The 25,952-nt window shown below is 40.2% G+C and overlaps 2 protein-coding genes across 4 annotated transcripts in view; both read left to right on the forward strand.

Annotated features, from left to right (window-relative positions):
- The first annotated feature begins 107 nt into the window (after positions 1 to 107).
- NADSYN1 (NAD synthetase 1) lies at positions 108 to 20,012 on the forward strand. 2 transcript variants are annotated; one of them, XM_075755366.1, is made up of 22 exons: positions 161 to 244; positions 496 to 556; positions 790 to 915; positions 1,418 to 1,534; positions 2,386 to 2,439; positions 2,814 to 2,903; positions 3,800 to 3,851; positions 4,663 to 4,751; positions 6,195 to 6,312; positions 7,996 to 8,127; positions 8,605 to 8,679; positions 8,854 to 8,978; positions 9,175 to 9,223; positions 9,883 to 9,985; positions 10,670 to 10,838; positions 11,216 to 11,351; positions 12,446 to 12,552; positions 13,347 to 13,478; positions 13,956 to 14,025; positions 14,865 to 14,993; positions 15,656 to 15,832; positions 18,740 to 20,012. In XM_075755366.1, coding segments are annotated over exons 4-22 (1,863 nt in total). In that variant the 5' UTR covers positions 161 to 244; positions 496 to 556; positions 790 to 915; positions 1,418 to 1,532; the 3' UTR covers positions 18,794 to 20,012. The 2 variants fall into 2 exon arrangements, with proteins under 2 accessions (XP_075611482.1, XP_075611481.1); XM_075755367.1 differs by lacking the exon at positions 790 to 915 and having other exon boundaries at positions 108 to 244.
- A 1,862-nt stretch (positions 20,013 to 21,874) lies between these two features.
- The window catches only part of TPCN2 (two pore segment channel 2), a 31,814-nt gene continuing 27,736 nt past the window's right edge, over positions 21,875 to 25,952 (forward strand). For both annotated transcript variants that reach the window (XM_075755369.1, XM_075755368.1), the window contains exons 1-3: positions 21,875 to 22,068; positions 24,311 to 24,375; positions 25,643 to 25,719. In XM_075755369.1, the coding sequence (XP_075611484.1) occupies positions 21,954 to 22,068; positions 24,311 to 24,375; positions 25,643 to 25,719 (257 nt within the window). In that variant the 5' untranslated portion in view covers positions 21,875 to 21,953. The remainder of the gene's footprint in view (positions 22,069 to 24,310; positions 24,376 to 25,642; positions 25,720 to 25,952) is intronic.

The following is a 25,952-nucleotide window of genomic DNA, read 5'->3' on the forward strand; positions in this document are numbered from 1 at the left end:
CGCTACGCTCACGGTGCAGGAGCTCCTGGCAGCCCCGCCGAGCAGGCAGAGACCTCCACGCCCCGCAGCTCCGCGCCAGCCACTGGCGGGCGCCGGGAGGAGCGGTCCGCAGCGCCCCGGCACCGCCCCGGAAGCGGCGGGGAAGGCGGTAGGGCAGCCATGGGCCGGGCGGTGACCGTGGCCACCTGCGCCCTCAACCAGTGGGCTCTGGATTTTGAGGGCAACCTGGAGAGGATTTCCAGAAGTGAGTGGGGCGGCGGCAGCGGTACCGGCAGCTCCGCGGGCGGCCGGCCCCAGCCCCGCAGAGCTCGCTGGCTGTGCCCGGCCATCGGGAACCGTCCGTCCCGGTAGCGGAGGCCGTCCCTGTTTTATGCAGTCGGGTTCCCGGAGCCGTGGAGCCGCGGGCGGTGGCGTGGGGCCCCGCGGCCGGGGGTGTCCGGGTAGGGCGGGTCGGGCCTGAGCGTCCGGCTGGTGTTTAATGCAACCCTCTTCCAGGTATTGACATCGCAAAGAGCCGAGGAGCCCGGTACCGGCTTGGTCCAGAGCTCGAAATTTGGTAAGAGCACTTTGTTGGTTCTGCGTTTGGTACGTTCCCAATTGATTACTGAGGAACAGTCGGTAAGAAAATCAGCAGTGTAGTACTGTAATGCCCAAAGCATCACTGAAAGCATGCAGCTGTCCAGGCAAAGAAAAGCCTTGTAGTTGCAAGCACAAGATTGGTTCTCTCGTCTTGGAAGCATGGCTTGTACTAATAATTTTTGACCTATTTCAACGAGTCTTCTATCATAGAAACTGTAGCGCTTCAAATTCTGCCTCGGCCCAGTCTGCTGCTCTTGAAAGGAATATCCCAGCCGTGCCACGGAGTCTTAAAGGCTGTCAGTCATATCCCAGCCGTGCCACGGAGTCTTAAAGGCTGTCAGTCATATCCCAGCCGTGCCACGGAGTCTTAAAGGCTGTCAGTCATATCCCAGCCGTGCCACGGAGTCTTAAACGCCGTCGGCAATATCCCAGCCGTGCCACGGAGTCTTAAACGCCGTCGGCAATATCCCAGCCGTGCCACGGAGTCTTACACGCCCTCGGCAATATCCCAGCTGTGCCACGGAGTCTTACACGCCCTCGGCAATATCCCAGCCGTGCCACGGAGTCTTACACGCCCTCGGCAATATCCCAGCCGTGCCACGGAGTTTTACACGTCGTCAGTAATATCCCAGCCGTGCCACGGAGTCTTACATGCCGTCAGCAACATCCCAGCCGTGCCACGGAGTTTTAAATGCTGTCAGCATGGATGATGTTGACAGCACTGCTGCTTCATGTTCTGCCTGTGTGGAGGAGGTGTTCTTTGTCTGAAGTAGTTCTGGTCCCTTGGCTCTGGTGCTGATTTGGCTGAGTTTTTTATTTCTTGTGTTTTTATATGCAGTGGTTATGGCTGCTCAGATCACTATTATGAGTCTGACACGCTCCTGCATTCGTTTCAAGTTCTTGCAAAGCTTTTGGAGTCGCCAGCTACTCAAGATATTATTTGCGATGTGGGAATGTAAGTTTTTTGTGTACATATGTTAGAAGGGCAGGTCTTTAGGAATGCTGTTTCTGGGAAGTGAGGGCTTTGCACCAAACTTTTGAATGCATTTTAGGAACTGCACTACTTTCCCTGTCAGGTACCGTGGCTAGGACTGCAACATGCAAAATGCTTTCAGAAGGATAATCCTTTCAAAGATTTCTGGTTGTTGAGCCCTTCAAGAGAGAAATAGGGTAGTTACAGTTATTTACTGGGAACCCTCATGGCTGGGCCCTATTGCCATGGGTAAGACTTTGTATTATGCGTAATGCAAAAGGCTTTATAAATTGACTCTCTCTCAGGAACGTCAGGGCTAAAATGACTTGCTTTGACTGGCAGATGTCTTTAAGATGCTGTACGTGTATGTCAAAATCACTGAAATCGTTGTAAGTCATGTGCTGACAGTGAGCAGTGGTAAATTATAACTGTAAAATTAACATGTACACCTACTTGTTAGAATTTATATAAATGTGTAAAGCTAGCTTTATTTTGAACTGGCCTGGTAGTATCATAGGGGCCAGCTTTGGTTAAATAAGTTAGCCCAGCCAGCAGGCTTCTTCTGGTCTGCTAGTGTTTGTCAGCCATGCCTGTGATCTGGCAGTAGTCGATGTATCTGAGACTGACAGTATGGTCAGTAACTCTGATTTTTGCAAACAACTATTGAATTAAAAAATTAGAAGCTAAAACTTGGTATGTTGCTCTGTTTAATTCCCTTTAGTGACAGTGTAGAAGTGTTGTCTTAAAAATAGTTTCAGTTTAGTGATGTAGATTCTGTAGCTTTTTTTATTTCATCTAATGAGCTTAGGCAACTCTGGTTCTTATTTTCACAGGCCTGTTCTGCACAGAAACGTTCGCTACAACTGTCGAGTGATCTTTTTAAATAAGTAAGTAGTTTTGTGAGACAATACTTTAGTTTATCTTTTCAGAGACCTGTTATACCTTCAAGAAAGATTCTTCATTGCTATGTAGAGCAATTGAGTTGTCTTCCTATCTACTAAACTTTAGAGAGACGACTAATGTTTTCCACTGTCTCTTTCCTTTCTGAATTTATAGAAATTAGATTTCCACTGCTTTCTGAAAGACTCCAGAAAAAAAATCCTTAAGTCTACAAACAGAAACTTTAAAAATTATTGTGTGTAGTAGTTGCTTAATGTGCATCATAATAGAATAAATGGGTTGGTATTAATCAGTGTTCTTATTTAGTCTTGTTTGGCTGGTCAGGTCTTAACTTGCCATTTGTGTTTTGTTTTGTTGTAAGGAAAATTCTTCTGATCAGACCAAAAACATCACTGGCAAATGCAGGAAACTACAGGGAACTTAGATGGTTTACCCCGTGGAACAAAGCAAGGTAGGCTGGCTACCATTAAAATTGTGTTTAAAAACACAGCTCGTTGATTGCAGCCACAGCAGAAGGATTGAAATCTCTTTAGCAACGATCAACACCACTACAGGGTGAGCAGCAAGGCAGAGTCAGCTAAGCTACGTAATTGCAGCTCAGTTAGAAAGCTCATTAAGTACAATTAAATTCTCCATTGCTGAGCTGGGAGGAAAAGTGTGGCTGAATGATCCTGCAACCAGTGTAGTAGTGTCATTTTTCTCGTGTCTACTTTCTAACTGTATGCAGTTCATGATTGGCAGAGCCTGTGTTTATCTGCCTGATTGCTGCATCCTGTTCAGTATTAAACTGGAAAACAATGTGAAATGGGTGAGCTCTGTCAGAATTTTAATGACCGCAGAGGATGAAAGCCACATACCTTACAATGCTGCAAAATACGCTTGATGCTTATCACCGGTATTGCGCACTCATCCTGTAGTCAAAGAATGTTCTGACTTGATGGTCTCAGTAAAGTACTTCCGAGAGACCCCCTGAGCATCTGTCCTCAGTGAATTCCAGATGAGTTCCTACTTACTTACATAATAACACTGCAACAAGAGAAACTTTTATTTGGTGTTTGACTTGCGTTGTGTGTTCCTTGTTAGGTCTAGTTTATAGCTAGGATGGAGCATTGTTCACTGTGCATTTCTGAAGCAAAGTGGGATGTTGCTAGCTTATAATCTTAACATTTCTCATTAATTTCAGAGAAAGTATGAAGGTCTCTTTTTTTTTAAACATACACAGCCCTGTACAACTGAAGTGCAGTTTCTTTAATCAATGTTAGAAGGTGACGGAATGTGGAGTTTAGAATCAGTTTTTATGCTGTGGTTTACATAATGATGTATTCACAACCTATAAACCTGCTTTAGGCATGTGGAGGAATATTTTCTACCCAGGATAATTCAGGAAGTGACAGGACAGGTAAGTTTGTAAAGGATCATTTTCTTCTCTTTTTAACTTTAGCATCTTCCAGATTTCCAGATTCATCAATTTAAATGAATAGAACTTGTGGCATAAAACCGTAGTACACCAAATTCTCCTGTCAGTCATTGCAAATTCATAGGTTTCAGTGATAGTTCTCAGTTACATTAAATGAGAGCATAATTTAACCTTGTTTATATTAGTATTTGGCATCAAAACAAGTAAATTTTAAGTTTGCCTCATTTATATATACAGGACCTGGAAGATTGTCTTTTTTTGCACAGTTCTGGTACCGAGTTTATCTGAGACTAGATAAATTTCTAGATAAAACAGACTACATAAATTTCTAGTTCTCATTTCTTGAGACTAGAAATAAGTATGCATTTTGAGGTTAAAAAAAGAATTAAAAAAAATAACCTTGATTCAGAAGGGTCTAAAACTTAGATTATTTCCTGCTAAAGCATGAGCACGATTCCTAGCAAAAGACAGTCTCAGTTTTGTAGATTGTTTAATTCAAAAGCAGTTGTCCTGTCCTGAAACAAAGCACTGGATCTGAATATTACTGAAATTTCAACACAAAATTTCAGTACAGTCCAGAGATTTGCAGTTTAGAGGGGTTTTTTTTGGTTGTTTTTTTTTTTATTTGGTATAAAATGAAGGAGGGTGTAATGTGATTGATACTCTGTCACTCATTTCACAGAAGTGAGTATTCTTTTTTTTTTTCTTTTTTTTTTTTTTAGATTTGTAGTTAACTTTTTGAATTGAATAGATTCTTCTGTTACATGTGTGTAAGGATGTTCTTTTTCCTCAGGAAACTGTTCCTTTTGGGGATGCAGTGCTAGCAACCAAAGATACCTGCCTAGGGACAGAAATATGTGAAGAACTCTGGGCACCAAACAGGTAAAGGAGAAGAAGAAATATAAAGTAAACTAAAACATGAAAACATACCCTGGACCTGCCTGAAATGAATGTTTGAAAAAATCTGATTATTATTCTTCCAGGTAGTATATCTTTCAGAAAGTTTAGGAGCAATTAATACATCATGGGAAAAATTTCATTAGGCTAGAAGCAGAGTGGCAAAAGAAGTTTTAGGTACTTAAGCTAAGTTCGTTTGAAACAGAAGGCAGGAGAGAAATACAGAAAAGAAGCAGAATGAAAAAGGTGACCTGAGGAAAGAAATGACAGCTAGCTGTAGTGCTACCATTCCAGATATTGTTCAGCTTTTAGTTCAACCTGAGGTTGAAACGTCCTTTCTGGAGCCACCTCTGTAACTTGATCTAGGGTCAAAGTGACATGTAGTATCAATTTTGTTTAGCAATTATAATCCTATATTATTCCCACTTACTGTGCCTAGTTTCAAAAATTTGAGAGTACTAGTAGGTCTTCTATTTATTTTTTTTATCTTGGGCTTTGACCATCTCCTCCAAAGCATTCCACTTAACAGACAAATTGAGCTCTTATCTTTGACAAGCTAGAGCACAGGCTTCTAGGCAACATCACTTTGAGATGTATCACTTAGTTTTTTCTATTCAGCTGTTAGCTTAATCCTTGTGCTTTATTTTTTTTAACCTGGATGAGACAATGCATAAACACAATGCATAAGGAAGCAACAAAAGGTCACGAAGGGAAAGAAAAGCCTAGTGCCCTTAAGTAACATTTCCTGTTATTATTTTAGTTCCTATTACAATTTAAAGTTCTTCCCAACCACAAAGAAGATCCCATTCACAAAGGTCTGATGCGAGGTGGGGTTGCATGAAAGCTGTTGCAGTTAACACAAAATAAACAAAGCGTTCCTGATGTTTTTCCAAATCTCCCAGTTACAATCATTTCCTTGTAACTGCAGAGGGTGTGGTATCTTAACAGGCAAAGATGTGGTGGGGTTTTTTGTTTGTTTGGGTTTTTTACTATTGCTTTTGATATTGGAAAAAGGAAAAAAAAAACAGAAGTCGTCTTCTCATGCTTCTGCTTGCTTATGCTTTTGGATTTACGAAGAGAGAAGGAAAATGAGACAACTGATGTTGCACGAGTATCTCCAAGATTGTCTTATTCTCCTTTTCTTTGAGACCTAGGCTTCTACAGGTAAAATAGAAGGTGTTTCATTTAGAACACAGTGAGCAAAAGCCCTTCTGCCCTATGCAACCACAACTGGTCTTTGACAGAAGATTCAGGCAATGCAAGAAAAATAGATGTTTTTTGAGAGCCCTATCCTTGTTTGAGCTAAGACATGCAGAAAACTGGCAATGACATAGATGTTTTTTATTTGTCAGTGGTTTTAAATGATACCTGCAGTATTCACAGCATAGTATTGCCAGCTGAATTTTTTTCTGCCTTTTGTTTTGGCAGCCCTCACATTGAAATGGGACTTGATGGTGTGGAAATTTTCACTAACTCTTCAGGGAGTCACCATGTGCTGCGGAAGGCTCACACCCGAGTGGATTTGGTAAATTCTGCCACAGCAAAGGTATACGCTTAAAAAAAAAAAAAAATTTTTTTTGGTTATGCACCTCATTTTATTTTAGAATAGTCTCCTCTCCTGTGACAGGCCACAGCTTTTTTCTTCCTATATGAGTATGGTGGCCTTGACAGACCTTGTTGCTAGCTTCTTGTTTTCTTACCTGTAATTACCTTCCCTGATTGGATGAGCGATAGGAGAATACCTCTCTGGCTAGGGGACTGTACTTCTTTGGGGCGCCTTGCTATATATCGTGCTTTAATATGAAGCACTGCAACTTGTTTTCTTCTCCGTGGCTCCAAATACCAGAGGCTGTTTGATTGCAGGTCAGCTCTGTCTGGTCTGTGGATGGCGGACTAGAAGAGACGCTGTTTGGTATTTGCATGGGAATAGGGGAGATACAAACGTACCTCTGTGTGTGTGCGGGATGATCTCCCAGAAGAAACTTGGCATGGGAGCACGTAGTTCTGCACTGGCATGCCAGCTATATAATCTCTTTCACGCACAACTATAAAGAAGAGTCAGAATACCTTAACACAGTTTGATAACTCTAAGCTCTGGAGACTTATGCTCCAAAAAATGTATTTGATGTCCTTGATCTTAATTCCATTAAACATTGAAGAAAAAAAATACTGCGCTCGTATAATGGATAGAAAATAGTTAATCAAGTAACTGACTTTCAGTAATTGGAAGTACAAACTGTTGAACCCACTGCATACAGAGAATAACCAGCTTGAAAAGGTGTTGTGGAATGCACATTCTGCATAAAGGGCAAACAACCCGTGGCTGTGGTTGCTCCCTGTAGTTATGTGTCCCTAAACAGTCTCCCTCCATATGAGTCATGTACTGAATTGGCAGCTCATTGCCAGCTTGTAATTTGGTCGACAGAAGAGGTTATTTTCCTGGCACATGTAAAACCATCCAAAAATCTCTTTTGTTTCCTAAAATGACAGTCTCCTGATTTTCGTTCACATAGCAACGTTGTGTTGGAGAAATATCAGTAACTGTATCAAAAAGGGGAAAGAGAAATCGGTGTTTAAACTCAGACTTATTTTTTTTTTCCCCCCTGTCATCTTCTTACTTAAAATATACTGTATTTTTCTACTTTGAAAGTTCTGTTGATTTTAAAGAAGAGAAGACAGTTATTAGGCTGTAATCCCATCTAACAGTGATAGGGACAAAACCAAAGTAATGAAATGTACAGTACACTGTGAAAAATGTTTAATTTGTACAACTGCTTTGTCATTGTAATTTGAAATGCTTTGGTTATGTTTAGCAGTATCTGCTCTGTCCTCAGATACCCAAACACAGCTGCTGTAATCCTCCTCCTGCTTTTCTCAATCTCAATTTGAACTTGGAATTTCAGTTGAGAAAGCCAGCCCTCTCTGTTGGGGCTAAGGGAATGACTCTTGCTAATATCAGCAGACTCCTGTCTTCCAACAGCGTGAAAGGGATAGAGCTCACTTACGACATTTACTTACATAATTACTTGTTTCTGTCGTGTATATCACATTCAAAGTAATTTTTCAAATGACAGGAGAGAGTCCTAGCTGTAAATCATTCACAGTGTAAAGACAGATGAAGGTTATAAGAAGGACAGGAACAGAGAAGTAACATTTTGTCTTTTCACATTCTGTCAGGTGCTATGTTCTGAAAAGCATTTTTTTGTCTGCATGTTTGTTTTTCTCCCAGAATGGTGGAATATATGTTTTAGCTAACCAGAAAGGCTGTGATGGTGATCGTCTGTATTATGATGGCTGTGCCATGATTTCGATGAATGGAGAAACAGTTGCACAAGGATCCCAGTTTTCACTCGATGATGTGGTAATATATTCAACCTATAGCTGCTAGTTACAGCTGAAATTAGTACAGCTACATTTATGCGCAACACATACTAGGTCTGTGTCTCTAGCCCCTTCTCAGTAGATTTGTCATCAAAGCTGTAGGTTTCCTCACATTATGTGCCAAACTCATCTCTTTCCCCAGCATCCTTCTTGCCTTTTCCTCTTGTCCTCTGCCGCAACTGGTGGTGAATCTATTGTTCAGCCATCTGACAAGCGCTATAAATCTGTTGTGGTTTTTAAGTGTCCTAGTGTACTCGGTGGAGCAAGTCAGTTGTGCTCACTGTGCAATTGAAGTTATTCTACTGAGTCAGAAATGACTTGTGAAGTGAGCATGAAAATCTGTATTGAAAAAAGTTGCCTGCATTCTTCTTCCCCAACATTTTTTGTAGTCCAGGCCTGTCAAACATTGCTTATCTGTTTGTGTAGAATCAATCTAATGTTGAAAGCCTTTCCATAGGAGGTGCTGGTTGCCACTCTGGACTTGGAGGATGTTCGAAGTTACAGAGCAGAGATTTCATCTCGTAATTTAGCGGTAAGAATTCTCTACAGAGGTTATGTTTGTAAACTCTGCCAAGTTTGAATAGTTACTGGATTTTAAAAGTATTTGCGTGTCTTGATTTTCACAGTATTCTATAGATCAGATGTTTTATAGGTACACGCTACATTAAAATTGATGTCTTCCCAATTCTTCTGTACTATTGCTTAGGCAAGTAAGGTGAATCCTTATCCCAGGGTGAAAGTGAATTTTGCTCTGTCATGTTCTGATGATGTGGCTGTACCTATTTGTATGCCAATCCAGTGGAGACATCATAGTCCTGAGGAGGAGATCAGGTAAGCACATACTACATCTGTTCCTTGAAAATTTTTTTGGTTTAAAAAACCAAAACAAAACCTCAAACAAACCAAACCAAGAGATAAAACATAAGATCTTATTTATATTTACGTAAAGAAGGTTGGAAGACCACAGTAAACATGTTAACTTGATTAGGTCTTATTCAATAACCCTCTTCATATTCTGTAATTCCAGCCTTGGTCCTGCATGTTGGCTTTGGGACTATTTAAGGCGCAGCAAACAGGTAAGAACAACTGTTTTGTTCTTTGCCTTGGCATACGCATCCTCTTCTGTGCCACAGGGACAGTACACATTGCTATCCTCTGCTGCTGTTAATGCAAATCATGGTAGTCCAAAGTGCAAGGTTTGAGTTTTTTATCTGTAGGTCATTCGAACTTAAACCCCATAAGCTAAGTGTGACTTCACTATGCTCTTCAGCCCTTTTCCTTAGGAATCATGCTTGCTTTGAAAGCAACAGTCAGGCTTACCTAATAAAGGGAATTTCTTTTTCTTTGAAATGCTGTTTTTTCAGTAAGGAAAATATTTTAATGGCATAATGGATATGTTTAAAATAAGCAGTGACTAGTAATTCAGTTTAATAGTGAAGTATATATGAAAAATTTAATCCTTTTTATTAGCTCTTCTGTCTTACTGGAGGGTAAAGACTCACTGGAATTTTTTCTAGCCAAAGGGTTCACACTGACTACTTGTTTTATTATCCAGTCAATGAGAATTTAAGAGGGTTTGCTAGGTCTGGTTGCTTGGTTTGTTTTTCCCCAGTAGAATATAAGCAGACTTGAACAATGCATGTATAATTCTTTTACGAGAGTGTGTTTCTGAATGGTGCAATATATATTTTTCTAATTTTGCTATTTGGAACATCTTCCGTGTTCTGTTTTCAAGGCAGGATTTCTCCTACCTCTTAGTGGTGGAATTGACAGCTCTGCTACAGCTTGCATAGTATATTCTATGTGTCACCAGGTTTGCCTGGCAGTCAAGAACGGGAGTAAGTAAATATGCACATCTGGATAAGCCATGCTTACTAATAGTTACGGACAAGTTATTGTTAGCTGAATGAAATAGATGCAAGAGGTCATTAATGGTAGACTCTTGCTCAGTTGTTCTAATGGAATCCTTTGTATCTCTTCAGAAATTCCATCAAAAATGTGCACCCAGATTTCAGGTTGTTTGAATTGGCTTAACAGTTTTCATTTTGGGTTTAAGAATTGGATGTGGAACTCAGACTAGTTTCTGTCTAGAGTATAGTGCAAAATGTTGCTGATGTAGTTTTAGGGTTTCAGTTTATCGTGAGAATGTTCTCCTTCTATTAAATTCAGTACTGCAAAATGTGGTTAGGCATAGTTCAAGCTCTTAAACTGGCTTTAAGTAGTCTATATGCATGTAGCTAAGCCTTTGTACATACTGGATCATATTTTCTATGAAGTTTCTTTAAGGCATAGAACAAAAGGATGTAATATTTCTGTGTTCAAAATTAGGAGCAAAATCAGTAATTCTTTAATTTGCTATATGAAAATATGTTTGGGGAGTTAGATGATGGAGTGACCTGATTTGTGAGGGGCAGTGTAAAGCTTATTTGGAATGCAAGAAATATACAAGATATTTGCGTATCCTGGATGGCAGGAGCGCAACAATTTCCACTCTTGTTCTGTTTCTTTTGCTTTGTCCTCAGATGCAGATGTGCTGGCTGATGCGCGCAGGATTGTGAATGATGAGACCTATGTCCCTGAGAATCCTCGAGAGTTTTGCAAGCGTATCTTTACCACTTGCTATATGGCTAGTGAGAACTCCTCCCAGGATACTTGCAACAGGGCTAAACTTCTGGCTGAGCAAATAGGCAGGTACAAGTTGAGAAGTGCTGGGAAAAAAAATCATGTTCTGGCAAAGACTTTCATATAAAACTTTCAGACTCTTAAGATGGGGGAAAAAACAGGAGACGAATAGTAGATATGTTAAGTAGGAGTATTACAGACATTATTATTTAAGTATGTAAATGTGAGGCAAACTTAGAAGCATTTGGTGAAGGACATGGAAATTTGGAAACAGACTATGGCAAGTGTTATTCTTTCCTAAGTTCCTTCATAACTGATCTCAGATGGCAGCAGCCTTAAAACATCATTTGATGGGTGGGGTTTTTGTGGTTTGTTTTTTTTATTTAATGCTATCTTTTATAGTCAGATTGTGCTAGTTGTGTCACTTCTGCTTGAATTCTTCTCAGCTATCACATCAATCTGAACATAGATGCGGCTGTGAAAGCTATTGTGGGAATTTTCAGCATGGTGACAGGTCGAACTCCCCATTTTTCTGTCTACGGAGGGAGCAGCAGAGAAAACCTGGCACTCCAGAATGTGCAGGTGTGTTTCACGTAGGCTGAATCAGGTCAGACTTTTTTTTTTCTTTTTTTGAAAGAGTACAAAATGATGAAGTAACAAGGGGACCCTTCATTTGCGTTGCTGTGAAAACCTGAACTTGTGGTGTGTCCCTGAAGATTCGTGGGCTTCCAGTAAATGCTTGTCTGCAGCAGAAATCTACAATCCCACATAACTCGGGAGAAGACCAAGATAATTATTGCTTGTGACTTTTATAGGATAGTCAGGAAGAAATAGTACATGCCTGTATCCCAGCATTGGTGTAGATGTTGTTTAGAAAAGCATCCCAACAGAAAGTTGCTAGGTGAGGAAAATGAGCAGCAAAGTATTCTAATAGACCAGTCTGAGTCCAGTAGGATTGTGGCAGGTCAAGACTCAAAAACATTGCTGATCATAGTATACTAGACTTTCCTCAGGTGAATGTTAGCAGCCTTTAAAAGGCTCTGTGTGAGATGTCAAGGTTACCTATGTCAATTCCTAGATGTCCTCAGTTTTAGAAGGTAGAAGAGAATGGGTTTTTTTATATTAGAAGGTATTTAATCTTCAGCAGGCTTATAGAAAGCAGCTTAGATACACTTAACATCACACACAATTGTGGCTAGAGCTGAAGGGTGAATCTCAGGTCTGTTCGGTGTTATTACCGTCCTTAGAAAAGGTTGAGTTTCGGAGTGGGGACAAAAGCAAAGAGAACTTTTTACAGTTTTTATGCAAATAAATCCCTTTAGTCTAATACTCTATAAAAGCATGTGGTAGACAGATGGTTTATCTGCATACTTCATCCATAATGGATCCTTATTAGCGCTTGTAGGCGGCAGAAAAAGGCAACTACTCCCCATTCTGCAATTCAGATTAGGATAAACTTGCTCAGTCATGTAAGTCTGTGGCAGTAGTGAATACTGATCCTGGCTTTCCTACGTGTGTGCGGCATCTTCTCCACAAGACCATCCTTCTTGCAGTAACGCTTAGCCCTCTCGCGTTTTGTTCTTTAGGGGTTTGTTTAGGGAATTGATTAATAAAACCGATTGGGGAGAAATTATTCTGTTTTGTAATTTTGCTTTCTTTTTCATTTTGCTTTGCAGGCTAGAATAAGAATGGTCCTTGCCTACCTGTTTGCTCAGCTGACGCTTTGGACTCGTGGGATGCCGGGGGGACTTCTGGTGCTAGGATCAGCCAATGTGGATGAAAGGTTGGTCAAAGTTAGAAATCTAAAACCAAGTGAAATGGGAACAGGTCACTGCATTTCCTTGCAACTCTACCAAATCCCAGTGTAGATTATTACTCAGAAGAGGTAACAAGCTAAGAATACACCGATAGCAGTGAAATTAATGAAAATAGTTGAATCGGCCTGAAGAGAAAATTGTGTATTTTTCAGAAGGTTAGCCAAAGTATTGTCATGGTTTTCCAATAAAATGCTGTTCCTTCCTTAGCTGTTTTCAGTAGAGCTTGTCCGTGCAGTTACAGGGTTAACTTTGCAATCTGTTATTTGTTGTATTTTCAATTACTGTATTAGGAATTAAGTTTTGAACTTTGAGTTGAAAAATAGATATTAAAAATCTGGAGTACTATTATTAGAGCTGACTATTTAAAGATTAAAGCAAAGACTGTGAGACTGATAACCTCAAAAGCTGGGAGAGTAGTGTGTGCTGATTCTATGGGTGTTTTGGGGTTTATTTTTTTAATTGGTCAGGACAGTATTTTAATTGTTTTTCATCAAATATATTACCTTAGCAGGGGCAGTTTTGCAGCGCTTCATAATTGTTTAAAATACTGTCTTCCTCTTAGCAATTTCATGGCTTTAGGGTAATACTTTTGCAGCTGAACATTTTGTGCCCCTTACATATAAATACATTCACAATATGCAGCCTGTTTCTCCCTGTCTTTATATGACATATATATTCTATATAGTAGAAAATATTATATATTATAGTAATGTTACGTTATTCTTTACTGTTACTATATAAAATTTCCTCCCTTGCTCAGTCTCCGAGGTTACTTGACAAAGTATGATTGCTCAAGTGCTGATATCAATCCCATTGGTGGAATCAGCAAGACAGATTTGAAGAACTTCATACAATATTGCATTGAAAATTTTCAGCTCACGGCCCTCAGAAGGTGCGTAGCGAAGCGGTAATATTTGGTGACTGTAGTTGTATGTAGCGTATTGTGGACTTCACGGTTTGGTTTTCTCTACTAACAGAGCTAAGCTGCAGTAATGTTGCAAATGCTAATAAAGAAAAGTATTCTGCATGTCCCTCTGGTTTTAAATGATTGTGTACACTTAGACAATGTAAATTGCTGAGTGCTGAAAAATGCCACCAGTCTTAGGAGTTACTGCATGCAAGTATTTATGGTGTTAATTCCACTGAAGGAACTGTTTGAACCGGATTCTTTATAGTTTTTGTATAAAGCATTGCTTTTTAAACCTGGAACAGCTTGGAAGTACCACCTCTTTAGAGTTATCTAGTCCTTTAGCAGCTTATGCTAAAAAAGTTTTGAATAAAGCATTTGATTTTTAACAAACCTGACTGTTAACTAGTACTCGTGAGTCTGGATAGAATTCCTGTTTATCTTTTTACCTTTTCCTTACAGTATCATGTCAGCTCCACCCACAGCGGAGTTAGAACCCCTGGTGGATGGACAAGTGGCTCAAACTGATGAGGTAATGGGCAGTGACTTTAAAATGCTCTGGTAAGCCTTATCCAAAAATTTGGGGTTTTGTCCAGTAACTGCTGTTTGCTCCTGTATGTATCTATGCTTATTGACAAGCATGTTGTAAACAATCTTAAAGCCACTGACAAGGCGTTAGTATCCCACACCAGCCTTATCTATGTTGACAACAGTTTCCAAAAGAGCAAATTAACTTTTTTTTTTTGAACGATTTTATATTTTGGTCACTTAGAAGGATGGGTGTTCTGAAATTCAGTTTGATTTCAAGTTTCTTAATATCAAAAGAGAGTCAGTCAGAGCCTTACTGCTATTGCAATGACTGGTGGCAAAGCCCTTCCTCCTCTCCCCATGCCCATCTCTTTGCTGTCCATTGGATAAGAGAGGACTGGTAAGCCTAACAACTACCTCTAAGGGTTGTTGGATATTTAACTGTAGGATATTGTAAAACTTTATGATAAAGCAAAGAGTTGCTGAACTAGAATTAGTGGTTTGCTTAATTTGGCCTTACCTTACTGATATATACTACATTTAAGCTATCTAGAAGGGAAAATGAACAAAGCTTTCGCAGGAAAGAAATGTTTTCACTGGCCAAGTCAAATATATTCATGGGAGGATTTAAAATCTCTCATTTCAGAGAGATTCCAGGGTTTGGTTGGTTTTTTTTTTAGTTCTGTTCGTAATATTACTATCCCTTTTTTTTTATCATTGGCCATTTGAACACCATTTTGGTGTTCTTTGATTAAACTGGGTTATTGTAATTGCTCCATACAACTATTAATCATAATTTGCGTGGTTAAGATTTTCAGTGAATTTCTGTATGTGTGATTTCAGGAAGATATGGGGATGACATATGCAGAGCTCTCAATCTATGGCAAATTAAGAAAAATTGCAAAAGCTGGACCATACAGTATGTTCTGTAAGCTGATTAATATGTGGAAGGAAATTTGTACTCCAAGAGAGGTAATATAAAAAATAATAAATAAAATCATGCAATGTCTTTGCCAAAATAGAGTATGTTTGGAGAAGGGTGAAGTAGAGTTCCTTTTAACTGAAAAAGATAGTTTAATTTTCTGCATTTAGAGATTATTCTACAACTGTAGCAGAATATGCTCGGAAAACTGGTCTGCGTCTCTTAAATTAATGGAGCTTGTTGTCTGTGTTGCAAATTGTTAGAACAGTAATTGGCTAATTTGAAAACAATTACTTCAGAACTATCCCTTTGGGGGAAAATTATTCTCTGAAATATACTCAAAGGCTAACTACTCTTGAAGCCTTTGGTTATGTATTCTGAGACAGAAAACGGCTCTTGTTTTGAAAGCCTGTCTACACTGAAGAGGTATCTGCTGTTCCACAGTTCTTCCTTGTGCATAAAGGAAAAAGTTCAGATTGTCACAGATTTCTTAGAAGGCAAATGTTAGGTGCAGAGATCGAGGTGGTGTCTGAAAACAGTCTTGAATGCCTCTTATAGGTAGGGTTATCCACAGTGATTCATGCTGGTAGAGGTAGATAATTTATGTAAATATTAATGGCAGAAAATGGATATGTAAAGAACGCATTCTCAGCTCAATTTTTAAATACTAAGAAACTTCATCTAATCAAAAGCTATATTCTTTGTACACCAGGTGGCATCAAAGGTTAAGCATTTTTTCAGGATGTATTCCATCAACAGACATAAAATGACCACCCTCACTCCTTCCTACCATGCTGAAAACTACAGTCCGGATGACAACCGATTTGACCTGAGGCCTTTCCTTTATAACACCACATGGTCCTGGCAGTTTAGGTGTATAGATAAACAGGTAAATGCCCTCTACTTCTTGTATGGTTTTCTATTTAAAGCCCTCGCAATGGGACAAGCCCAGTTCCAGTGAATATCCAGCAAAAGACAGCTAGCATTTAGGGTAGTAGCTTAATAGAGAAATAACTGTGATTGTTCGTTTCACATAACTGTGAGGCTAAGAATTCTCTCGTTTCAGCGTAGGCTGTTTTGTTTTGGTTTGTTTTTTTCATTGTTAAGTTCAGCTTGTGATATTGCTAGGAAAGCAAGAAGTAGAAGAAAAAAAGAGACTGTGTGTACTAAGGCCAGAAACTAATAGGTGTACCCCATACTCATGAAGCCTTGTGCTACTAGGGAGAACAGGCTTAGGTGTTTTGGTTTCAGTTCAGGATCTGTCTGAAGAGATCTGTTTAATTGCAGGATTAAGACTTGACCTACATCTGCGTGGGAAAAGCCAGTATGAGGCAGCAATTCATTGTGCATGCTTCTCCCACCTGCTCCTACAACAATACCTTTTTTGAACCTCAAATCAGTTGACTCACAAGTACGTGTTTGCTCAAATACAGCAACAGTAATGGTACAGTGCTTAGTTTGAGCACTGTGAGGTGTGGAGGAGCTCAAGCAACTATCGGAGCTGTGCTTAGCTTTTCGTAGTTTTTAGTCACACCTTTGACGTTATTTTAATGCCTTTTTTTATTGCAAAAGTGCTGGGCCAAAGAATTTTAGCACCTTGATTTTTTTTTTTTTCCTGCCAGAGATTTTACACCTCAGTTTCTTTTAAGAATCTGTTTATATATGTAATAAAATATTAATTCGCTCGTCTGTGAAATGCCAGACATGCTGTAATAGTGTTTTATTACCTTGAAACCTAGGATAAAAGCTACCATGTGCAGTGCTTTTTTGTAGGTCTGCGTGGTGGGGTTTTTTCCATCGTTTTGGACTTTTTCCCACTGAAGTCCAGGACAAAAGTTCTTTTGGCCTCAGTGGGAGTTGGGTAAAATATTTTTGTAGGGTCTGGACCAAAATGTAATTATTTTATGCTTACAGTAAATGTGATTAGGATCTTTTAATGATCCAGGGTATTGTTACACTCCTTAACTAGATTTGTATGTAATAGCAGTTGTGCTATGCAAACAGTACTAGCCATTGCAACTTATTCCTGAGAAGTGGGAGTCAAGTTTGGGGAAGAATCTGCTATGTAGGCAGCAGTAACCTGAACCGATAAAGTTCAGCAGTAACCTGAACTGATAACTCTTTGTTACGGATAGTTTTTTGCAAGACTGGAAAATAATGACTTGCAATAATGTGAGTCAAATCCGCCGTATACAAGAAAGAGAATACTGTAAGAGTTTCCACTTATTGTGCATATTCAGCACCATTATAATTCTGAAGAGAATCACTCTGTAGGATGATGTCTCACTGATAATTATGCTCCTGGGACTTAATCTGCACTTAAGGTTTTTCTGGCGTAGTAACAGGACTGTGAAACACATAGGATAAACTCTAAATCATATAGTTTCGCCAGAAAACCTGGCATTAACTATCTAAAAGTGTTTTCCTGTAGAAGAGTCATGTTACAGCTTGAGCTCAGTTGTGAAGGGAAACAGTTTGGAGTGCTAACGGTAGAGAAATCCATTGGATTTGTGGAAAGTACTTTTCTGCTTTGGATATTTGTAGTTTAGTCCAGGGTATTTAGTTATCCACTCTTTTAAGTGCAGAATTCCCTCTGTATTTGCTGCAGAAGGAACAGGGGTAAGAGGAGGTTGAGGTCATAGCGTTTGCTGGGAATTGCCAGATTTGCCCTTGGAGTCTTAATGTCATTCAGGTCTACTTAGCTGGAAAGTTCCACCTGGGGGATGAAATTTCTAGTCATTTAGAGCAACCCTAGAAACTCTCTGTAGCTTCTGCATTTGAGTGACATCTGAGGTAAAGGATGTGTGGTCAGAGCATGCACTTTAACAACTTCAAGGTGCCAAAATGTTCATTGGCATTTTAATAGCTGGCATAATTCGAAGGAACTGTGACATAGCTCAGGTGAAAGCTGGCACACCTATCCCCAGGGATTAGGTATCTGCAGTTTTTCTGCTTTTTCTGGTCCTTACTGGTCATACCACAAGATTAGCTGCGTTTGGTCAACCAATCAAAAGATTTATCAACCTGAGTATCTTTGTGCGTCTCTTTCACGACCAGTAGCGGATGTTGAAGGAAGAACATAAGAACAGGGAATTTATAGTACAACCCTCCCTATGTATCCCTGTAGATTTATGGAATGTAAAACTGAATTTTCCAGAGTTAGAGAGAACATGCAGAACATCATGTTTAGTTTGTGCTGTTAGTCTGTCCTCCACGAGTTTGTGGAATCCTTTCTGAAACTATTTATATTGATAGTCTTAACAACAGCTTAGCTTGATACAAGGTAATTCCTTTTCTTAAGTTTTAAAGACAGTAAAGGTCAGTTTTATAAAATTGTGCGTGTGTGCATGAAAAGCAATTTCAGTGTTTGTTTTAATTATTCTAGGTGTTGTGTTTCGGGCAGGGTTCCAGGTTATGGCCTGATCTGATCTGACAGCTGTCACTGAAAGAGGCAGTCTAGCTTCACTTCCAGTCTCTCCTGGCTTCTGAGGTGGCTTTGGTGCTTGGCTCACTCTTTGGTCAGCCAAGTGATGTCACCAAACTGACAAAAAACTAGGAACTGAAGGGAGCGTGCAGCCGGGAGGAGGTTTAGGGGATGGTGGGGATAAAGTTTGACCTTTTCTTTTGACTGCAGCTAACAGCCTGTTCAGCTCAGTTGTCCCTTAGAACCTATCCCGCTGTCGGTTCCTGACAAATCTGGGCTTTACACTGTTTTGTGATGGAAGTCTGAAAAGACATGAGGCATTAATTGCAAACTTATTTTTACTATTGAATCAGTTTCCTTTTTAACTTGCAGGTATCCAAGCTAGAAAAAAAGGAAGGAGTTTCTCTAGTTGAAGATGTGGACTGATTCACTGTCTTGTTTAACTGTGGTAATTAATTTGCTAAGCAGAATGTTCAAAACTGGAGTATACTGTGATGAGGAGCAGAGATGACCAAAACAATTGTTGAGATGACCATTGTAAATGGTATTTGTCATCAAGTCCTTTTTTTTTTTATTTACTCCCTGTTTTGTTCCAAATATAATTAAACCGTAGTTTGGCTAAGGAATCATTTATTATGGATTTTCTTCAACTACTTGAGTTAATTGCCTTTAATTGAAAATATTTGGATAAGCTCATCAGTCATAAATACAGGGTAGTCTTTTGTAAAAGTGAATACACATACAAATATAAAGTTTGGTTGCAATAATTTCAATGTGATTTTTGAGTAACATTCAGCTGAAAGTATAAAATTTTAACAGTTCTGGCATTTGCCGTTGAGGGGGAAAAAACTCATTTTACTTTGCAATAAACTTGTAATTTTATATTTTTTAATCTAATTGACTCAGTTATTATTTTATGTGGTTTTTATTTATCTAGCAATGGCTGTGTAGACTGGTCAGTGTTTTGAATAGCCACATAAGGTCTAATTCAGCAAGGTATTGGAAGCATGTCTAACTTGAAGCAGATGGGTAATTTTGTTAGTGGGATCCAAATTAGAGTTCAGCTTCTTGTTTTGCATCTACTTGCTGTGTAACTTGTGACAATTAACTTTAAAATCGCTGACTTAATTTTCTCAGAGAGGAGTAATACCTAGTTTATCAGGCTGTTCAGGGATTGTTTAATAGTTATTGCACTCCAAGATCCTCAGCTGTATTTTAAGGATTTTGAATAAAGTTGGCATGGTGTCTTTTCCCTCTGGGCATTTTTCATGTGTAAAGGTAACTTGCCATACCTGAAATAAGAAATGTCTTCTGGTGCATGGTGTCTTGAATAGAGAGAACACAAGTTGGTGCTGCCTGTCCAGGAGCTGTGATCGGTTATCACTGACCATGCCATCAGTGAGTGGTTGGACTTGCCCACATAATCCCTTTACTGTTAGAATCAAGCTTGCTGGATGCAAGACATCTGGAAATGGAGTGAATATGGCAGAATGAAATATAAAGCCAGCCTCCTTTGAGCTCAATTAGTGTACTACCCACCTTCCACCCGCTGTTTGCAAAAAGTTATTTTAACATTATGACTCCACTGATCTTTTGAATGTGTCCACTGCTGTGAAACAATAAAAAAGAAACAAGGATAGGCTTGTTCCTCAACTTCAGTTCCCTTTCTGCTCGTTCATTAAATGTTTGCTCATTTCCATTGTTTGTTTTGTGGTTTGTTTTTTTTGTTTTAATTTGATTTCAAATGTGCACTTTTAATAAGGAAACTGGAAATGCATTTTTGAGGTTCTGGGCAAACAATGCTATAACTGCAACAGCAAGACTTTTGTTAAAACGGTCGTAGGTTGTGCTAATGGAAAATGTCTGCTGAAGGGCATGTTCTCCGCATTTGTTTCCCACAATCCAGAAAGACAGAGTTGATTCACTTGGGAGTTAAAGTTGTATTGTTCTTGGTGGGTTTTTAATACAGTATTTATTTAAATACATAGCCAACTTACCTTCGTGGATGTTGCTGGTACTAAGAATGCTTATGTTCATCTGACAGAAAACCCCAGCTGAGATTTTCCTTCAGTCACCATCAGTTGGGCACTTCCACTTCCGGTTCCAGTTAGAGGGACTGGATGAATTTTGAACAGATGTTCAGGAATCTGTTATATATTTAAAGGCTTCTTAAAGATTTTTTTTCTTCTTGAAGTTACTGCTTCTCTTTTCTGACAATCACAGAAGAGGAAAGAAGGAAACATTTGCTTTCAGTTAAATAAAAAATAATAGCAAAAAATAATACAGTGTGTACATGTACTCCCTGTAACTGTGGTTATCCTGAATATTTCAGACATTTAGTGAAAGGACACGTTTCTTAGCAAAGGCACTCATAGCATGTGTGCAAATTACATTTTATTTCTTATCTGGTAGTGCTGAATACAGATTGTACAAGCCCACCCATACTTTCCTTTTACTGTCCTGAAATTTTCACTGTACCTGTTCCATCTGATGCCTCTAGTTTAACTGTTACCAACATTAACTCTGATTTTATCAGTGCCTTGCTGTCTACTGAGAACGGGAAATAATGTGTAGCTAGAGTTCACCTTTTACAAGTGGTGGCTATTATGGTAAAAGTAATGTCATGGAGTTTTCCTTTTTATTAAGCTCCCCCAAAGGGCTGGATCCTACCCTGATTTATTTAGAAGTCAGTGTAAAACTGATTTTTGACCCATCAGTTGTGCAGCTGAAGGCAAAAACTAAATTAAAGAGTATAGGATGGATATACTTTTACTGCCTAGGTTGGAATACCAAAATGAGGGATTGACACACTTTCCTGTTTATTGTTATGCTGCCATAGCTCCCAGAAAAGAGTGTGTAGCTGTCAAATTATCTTGATAGCTACTCTCTTGCAATTGCAGATTTACGAAATTGAACAGTGGAAGTGTTTATGAAGTGGACCATGAGGAAAGGGGGAGAGTAGCAAAAGTGAAGCATCTTTTTAACAAAGTTGCTTCTGGGCTGCCTAGGTGACTAAATAAAAATTAAATACTTTCAGCACTAAGGCTGTAAATGATGTCTGAGGAATGTGAATACAAGGAGGACGCAGTTCCGCAGCTTCCCCCTGAGGCGCCGACTAGCTCAGAGGCACGCTCAGCCGAGGAGACCGAGTTTACAGCTGCCCTGAGGGAAAAAAACCTGCAGCTCTTCATCAGGCGTATATTTTTTAAATCGTAAACGACATATGGGATCAGATTTTGTAAGTTCAGGGAAGAACCAACACTTTTTACCAGAGACTTACTGACACGTCTTTCATCAACCCCTGGCTGCTTAAAAATACTAGTTCCTGAGGCGGCGGACGTTGCCGGGGCGGGAGACGGTGCCCTGTTTCCTGCCGGAGGGAGAAGCCTGTGAGGGGGCAGCGCCGTGAGCGGCCCGGTTACCGGAGGACGCGGCGGAAGGAGCCGCGTTCCCGCCCTCCCCCCCCTAGCGGCAGCCGGTCACGTGCAGCGGGCGGGGTCGGGGGGGCTGCGCCTGTCCCGGGTGGCCCCGCCCTGCGCTCCGGTCCCGTCCCGGCGGCACGGAGGGAGCTCGGTGGTCGCTGCCGATGGAGGTTGGAGCCGCTGCTGAGGCGGAGCCACTGTTGCCCCCGCGGACCTGGCGAGCGGGCCGGGGGCTTTGGCGGGCCGGTGGTGGCGGTGCCCGCTCCGCCACTGAGGACGGTGAGTGCCGTGGGGCGGGCGGTAGCGGCGTGCCCCAGGCCCGGCGCCGCGGGCTTGGCGGGCGGCGCTGAGGGGACCCGGTGCCTGAGGCGGGCGGTGCTGAGGGGAGCCGGTGCCTGAGGCGGGCGGCGGCGCTCTCGCCTTTCCCTCAAACCTTGCCCCCTCCCGGGAGCGGGACGGGCGGGCCGAGCACCGGAGCAGAAAGCCCCCCAGCCTGCCGAGGAGCCGGGGCTCGGTGGGGTCTGCCGCCCCGCCGGTGTTTCTGCAGCGGCTCTGAGGGACCAAGGTGCAGCCGCCCTGGCTGATTGAACGCACTGAGCTGCTATCACTGACTTTAGGTGCGAACCTTGCGCTGCTTCAGCTGGAGGCTTGATTTATGTATTTTTTTTTTTAAGTCTTATTTTTTTAAGGCGCTGACGAGTTTTTTCTCTAACTCGGTGAGTATTGGAGGTCTGACTTCTCAATTGCTCCTGGAAAGGCTCCTTTGGAGACCTCAGGTTCTCTATTTTAAGGGTATCATGTCGCTTAAGCAAACTTGGTTTTGTTGCCTGTTTGTTCAGTATTAAAAATGTGGTAGGGTCAGAGAGATCCCACACACACAAGCTGAGCAGAATTGTAATCATCACTTGTGACTAAGGGTCACTTGCTGTGACGAAGAGTTTCAGAATAAATTGGATATCCTCAGTAGCATGGAGAATGTGTGTTGGTGTTTTGATATTTTTTTTTTTTAAACTGAAATTGCTAAAGTAAACATTTCCTGGTAATTGCCCTGTTGTAGTTTTATATTAAGAACAGTTGCTTAGATTCTGCCCTTTCAAAATCATTGGCATCAACAGTAGGCTTGTTGTGTGCTCCAAGAAATTAAAGCTTTTGCAGTCCTTGCTATCCTTTTAACTAATACTGTTCATTTACACAACCTTATTTTTATCTCGCTGGTGTGTCGTGTGTTGAAAAAGACAAGATCTTTATTGCGTGAGCCTAGCTTCATTCCTGTTTATGCTCAGTCTTTCTGGTGTAGTGGTTCATATCAGAATCAGTACAAAACTGTGTTGTTGCTTATGCTCAGATAAACGATGACATTTAAAAACTGTTTGCAGTCTTTGTAGAAAATTGATGCCACTGAATCTTGTGGAGCATAAAATCATCTGGGACGGAGATCAATGTGCTTCTGGCACTTCTTCCAGCCTGGAGAATGTTGTGCTAGCACTGGGACCGACTTGGTCTCACTGTATCCCATGCTGGGATTGTCGTCTCCTGGGAGGAGATGGTATGAAATGCTCCTTGGGCCTCTTCCCTCTGTGGGAAGGTTACACTAGCACGTATTTTCCACATCGTTAGCCCCCTTGACCTTCTCTCTTCACCCCCCACCCCCCTTCCTGATTGTGATCTTAACTGCCTTTGTCTCTCTTGTTGGCTTAATTGCCAGGTTAGTTACTCAAAGGTCTTAATTCAAGTGAACGCAAGTGATTGCCCTTTATTCTTTATGTATATATCCTCATATGGACTTAATAATAGGATTCGAAATGTTGCATAGTAACTAATTTGGTGATACTTTGTGTACTTTCACCTCTTTCTGTGTCTTGAACTCTGATCTGTTTGATATGGTAATAATAATTCTCAGGTCAAATTAAAAAATGACTTAATTTTGTTCTTATCTGTCTGGAGATTTCTGTTGGTTTTGGAGAGAACAAGTTCCATCTAAACCTCAGTACATTTAAGCAAAAGTAAAAAGGCCTAGAATACTAGTGTCTGATCTTTCCAGCTTCACTTGACTGTACACTTTGTTAAAGAATAATTTGATTGAAGATCCATTAAAGAGAAACAGATTTTTGCCATCTCATTTAGGGGTGGCTTTCTTGAAACAAGATTGATGAGGAGATAAGGTCATAAAATACAATGCCTGTTACTTAGAACTTGTCTCTGTACAGAAATATTCTGGTCTTGTGATAGCTATTTAACTACTGGTATAATCTAGCCACTTAAGCTAAACGTAAGAGAGAACCTTTTCACAAAATATGGACAAATGCATGATGTGTTTGAGATGGTTATTATTTATTTAATGTAATGCATGGTGCTGCTGATGGAGCAAACGTGGCAGGAGCTGTCTCTTTACTTTGTGTGTGTGCGTACAGTGCCCTTTATCGTGAGAACCATGGTTTTGGAGCTTCTGTTAACTAATAAGTAAGCCGTAGGCTTTATCCAAAACACAGCAAGTGATTCTTATTTCTTTTCAACTTCATAGGTACTAGAGCTGATAACGACCTTTATATAAACCAGGCCATAGTATTTATTGAAGATGCAATACAGGTAAATCTAACTTGTTTGTTAGCTATTATACTTCCCATGCTGAATATTTGTCATGCATTCTGCTAGCTTTTAAGTTTTTATGTGTTCAGGCAACTTCCATATAACATCATCTTGATTTACAAAGCAAAACCAGAATTCCAAATCCCTGCAGTTTGCAAGTTTCGGTGAACTTCAGCTTATGAGAAACATATTTTTTCTACACAATGAAATAGATAGTGTCTTCTCTTCAAGGCTGTCAAAAGAGATGCTGATTTGTTGGTTTGTGGCGTGGTTTTGGTGGGGTTTTTTTTGTTTATGGGAGTGACTGGCCTTACTGCTAAGATAAACCGAGCAAACCCTGTAATTTGCCTCTAAATCTGACTACTTGCATAGCTTAAGTGCTGGTAGAGTTTAAGGCTAGCTTTAAGCAAGAAACTGCAACTCTTTTGCTTCAGCTGAACTTAGTGCCTTTGGAAGTTTTCACTCCTTCTTTGTCTCTCCTTTACTGGCTGTTACAGCGTATTCCTAGATCCTGTTATCTCCCAGTTACTAGCAGGAATGCTGGAGGGCAGTCCTTGAGCTCTCTTGGTGCATTCAGATAGCTTTTTGGTTGGGAGATTTCTGGGGATCAGGTATATATAAGGTGTGCACATCTTTCTGGAAGCAGATACTTCTCAGTGGAGGCAGAGTAACAGCAGCCCAGGAGCAGCTGCAGAGGAGGGGCTGAGCAGATTTCGGCAAAAGTAGGCCTGTTCTGAAGAAGCATGGGTACTGCCTTGAACTTAAAGCATGTTTTGTTTTAAGACTTAAGTTGAGGTCTCTTGTATTCAGAATTAAATTGTTTGCATCTTATGGCTTTCTGAAAGAGAAAGAAAGACAAAAGAAGATATGTGAATGGAATGAATTCTAGAAAGGTAAACTAAATGGGAGGACAGTTTTGGCAAGATAGAATAGGCACCGAGTTATTACAGATACTGTTATTTGTAATGATGATAATGCTTGCTTCAGATGATTGCCACACAGTTTGATTATCTCAGCAACTGTGTGATTTCTAGATTAGGAAAACTTCATTAAAATCTTTGCCATTGCATGCGTATTGGCTACAGCTATAGTCATTGGTGACTGACAGTTAGTAACTTGTGCAATAATTTCTTTATCACAAAACTGGAGTTGTCTCAAGATTTGAGTTTTGTTGATTAGAACTTTGTTTATTTTGGTAACTTGATCTTTGTCTTTGAGACAGACTGAATGTAATGTTTTACTGATCTTTTTTGTTTTCTGCCTTCAGTATCGATCTATAAATCACCGTGTGGACTCCAAATCCTTGTGGCTTTATCGATGGTACTATTCAAGAATTTGCCAGTGGTAAGAACTTGGTATTCTTTTTGTTTTTTTCATTTAGGAGTAAGTCTTTATAAAAAAAATATTCTTCATCTTTCTGGTTTTTGTGGGGTTTTTGTTAAATAGTTCGACAATTGTTCCTTTATTCTTATAAGAACTTACTGTAGGAAGGAAGTGAACATGATAGAAGTGGAAAGCAACAAGATATATGAAAGTGTGATCTTGTAGATGACTCTTTGGAACAGCTGTAGGTCTGT

Source organism: Balearica regulorum, chromosome 5 (assembly GCF_011004875.1).
Source record: "Balearica regulorum gibbericeps isolate bBalReg1 chromosome 5, bBalReg1.pri, whole genome shotgun sequence".
Taxonomy (NCBI): domain Eukaryota; kingdom Metazoa; phylum Chordata; class Aves; order Gruiformes; family Gruidae; genus Balearica; species Balearica regulorum.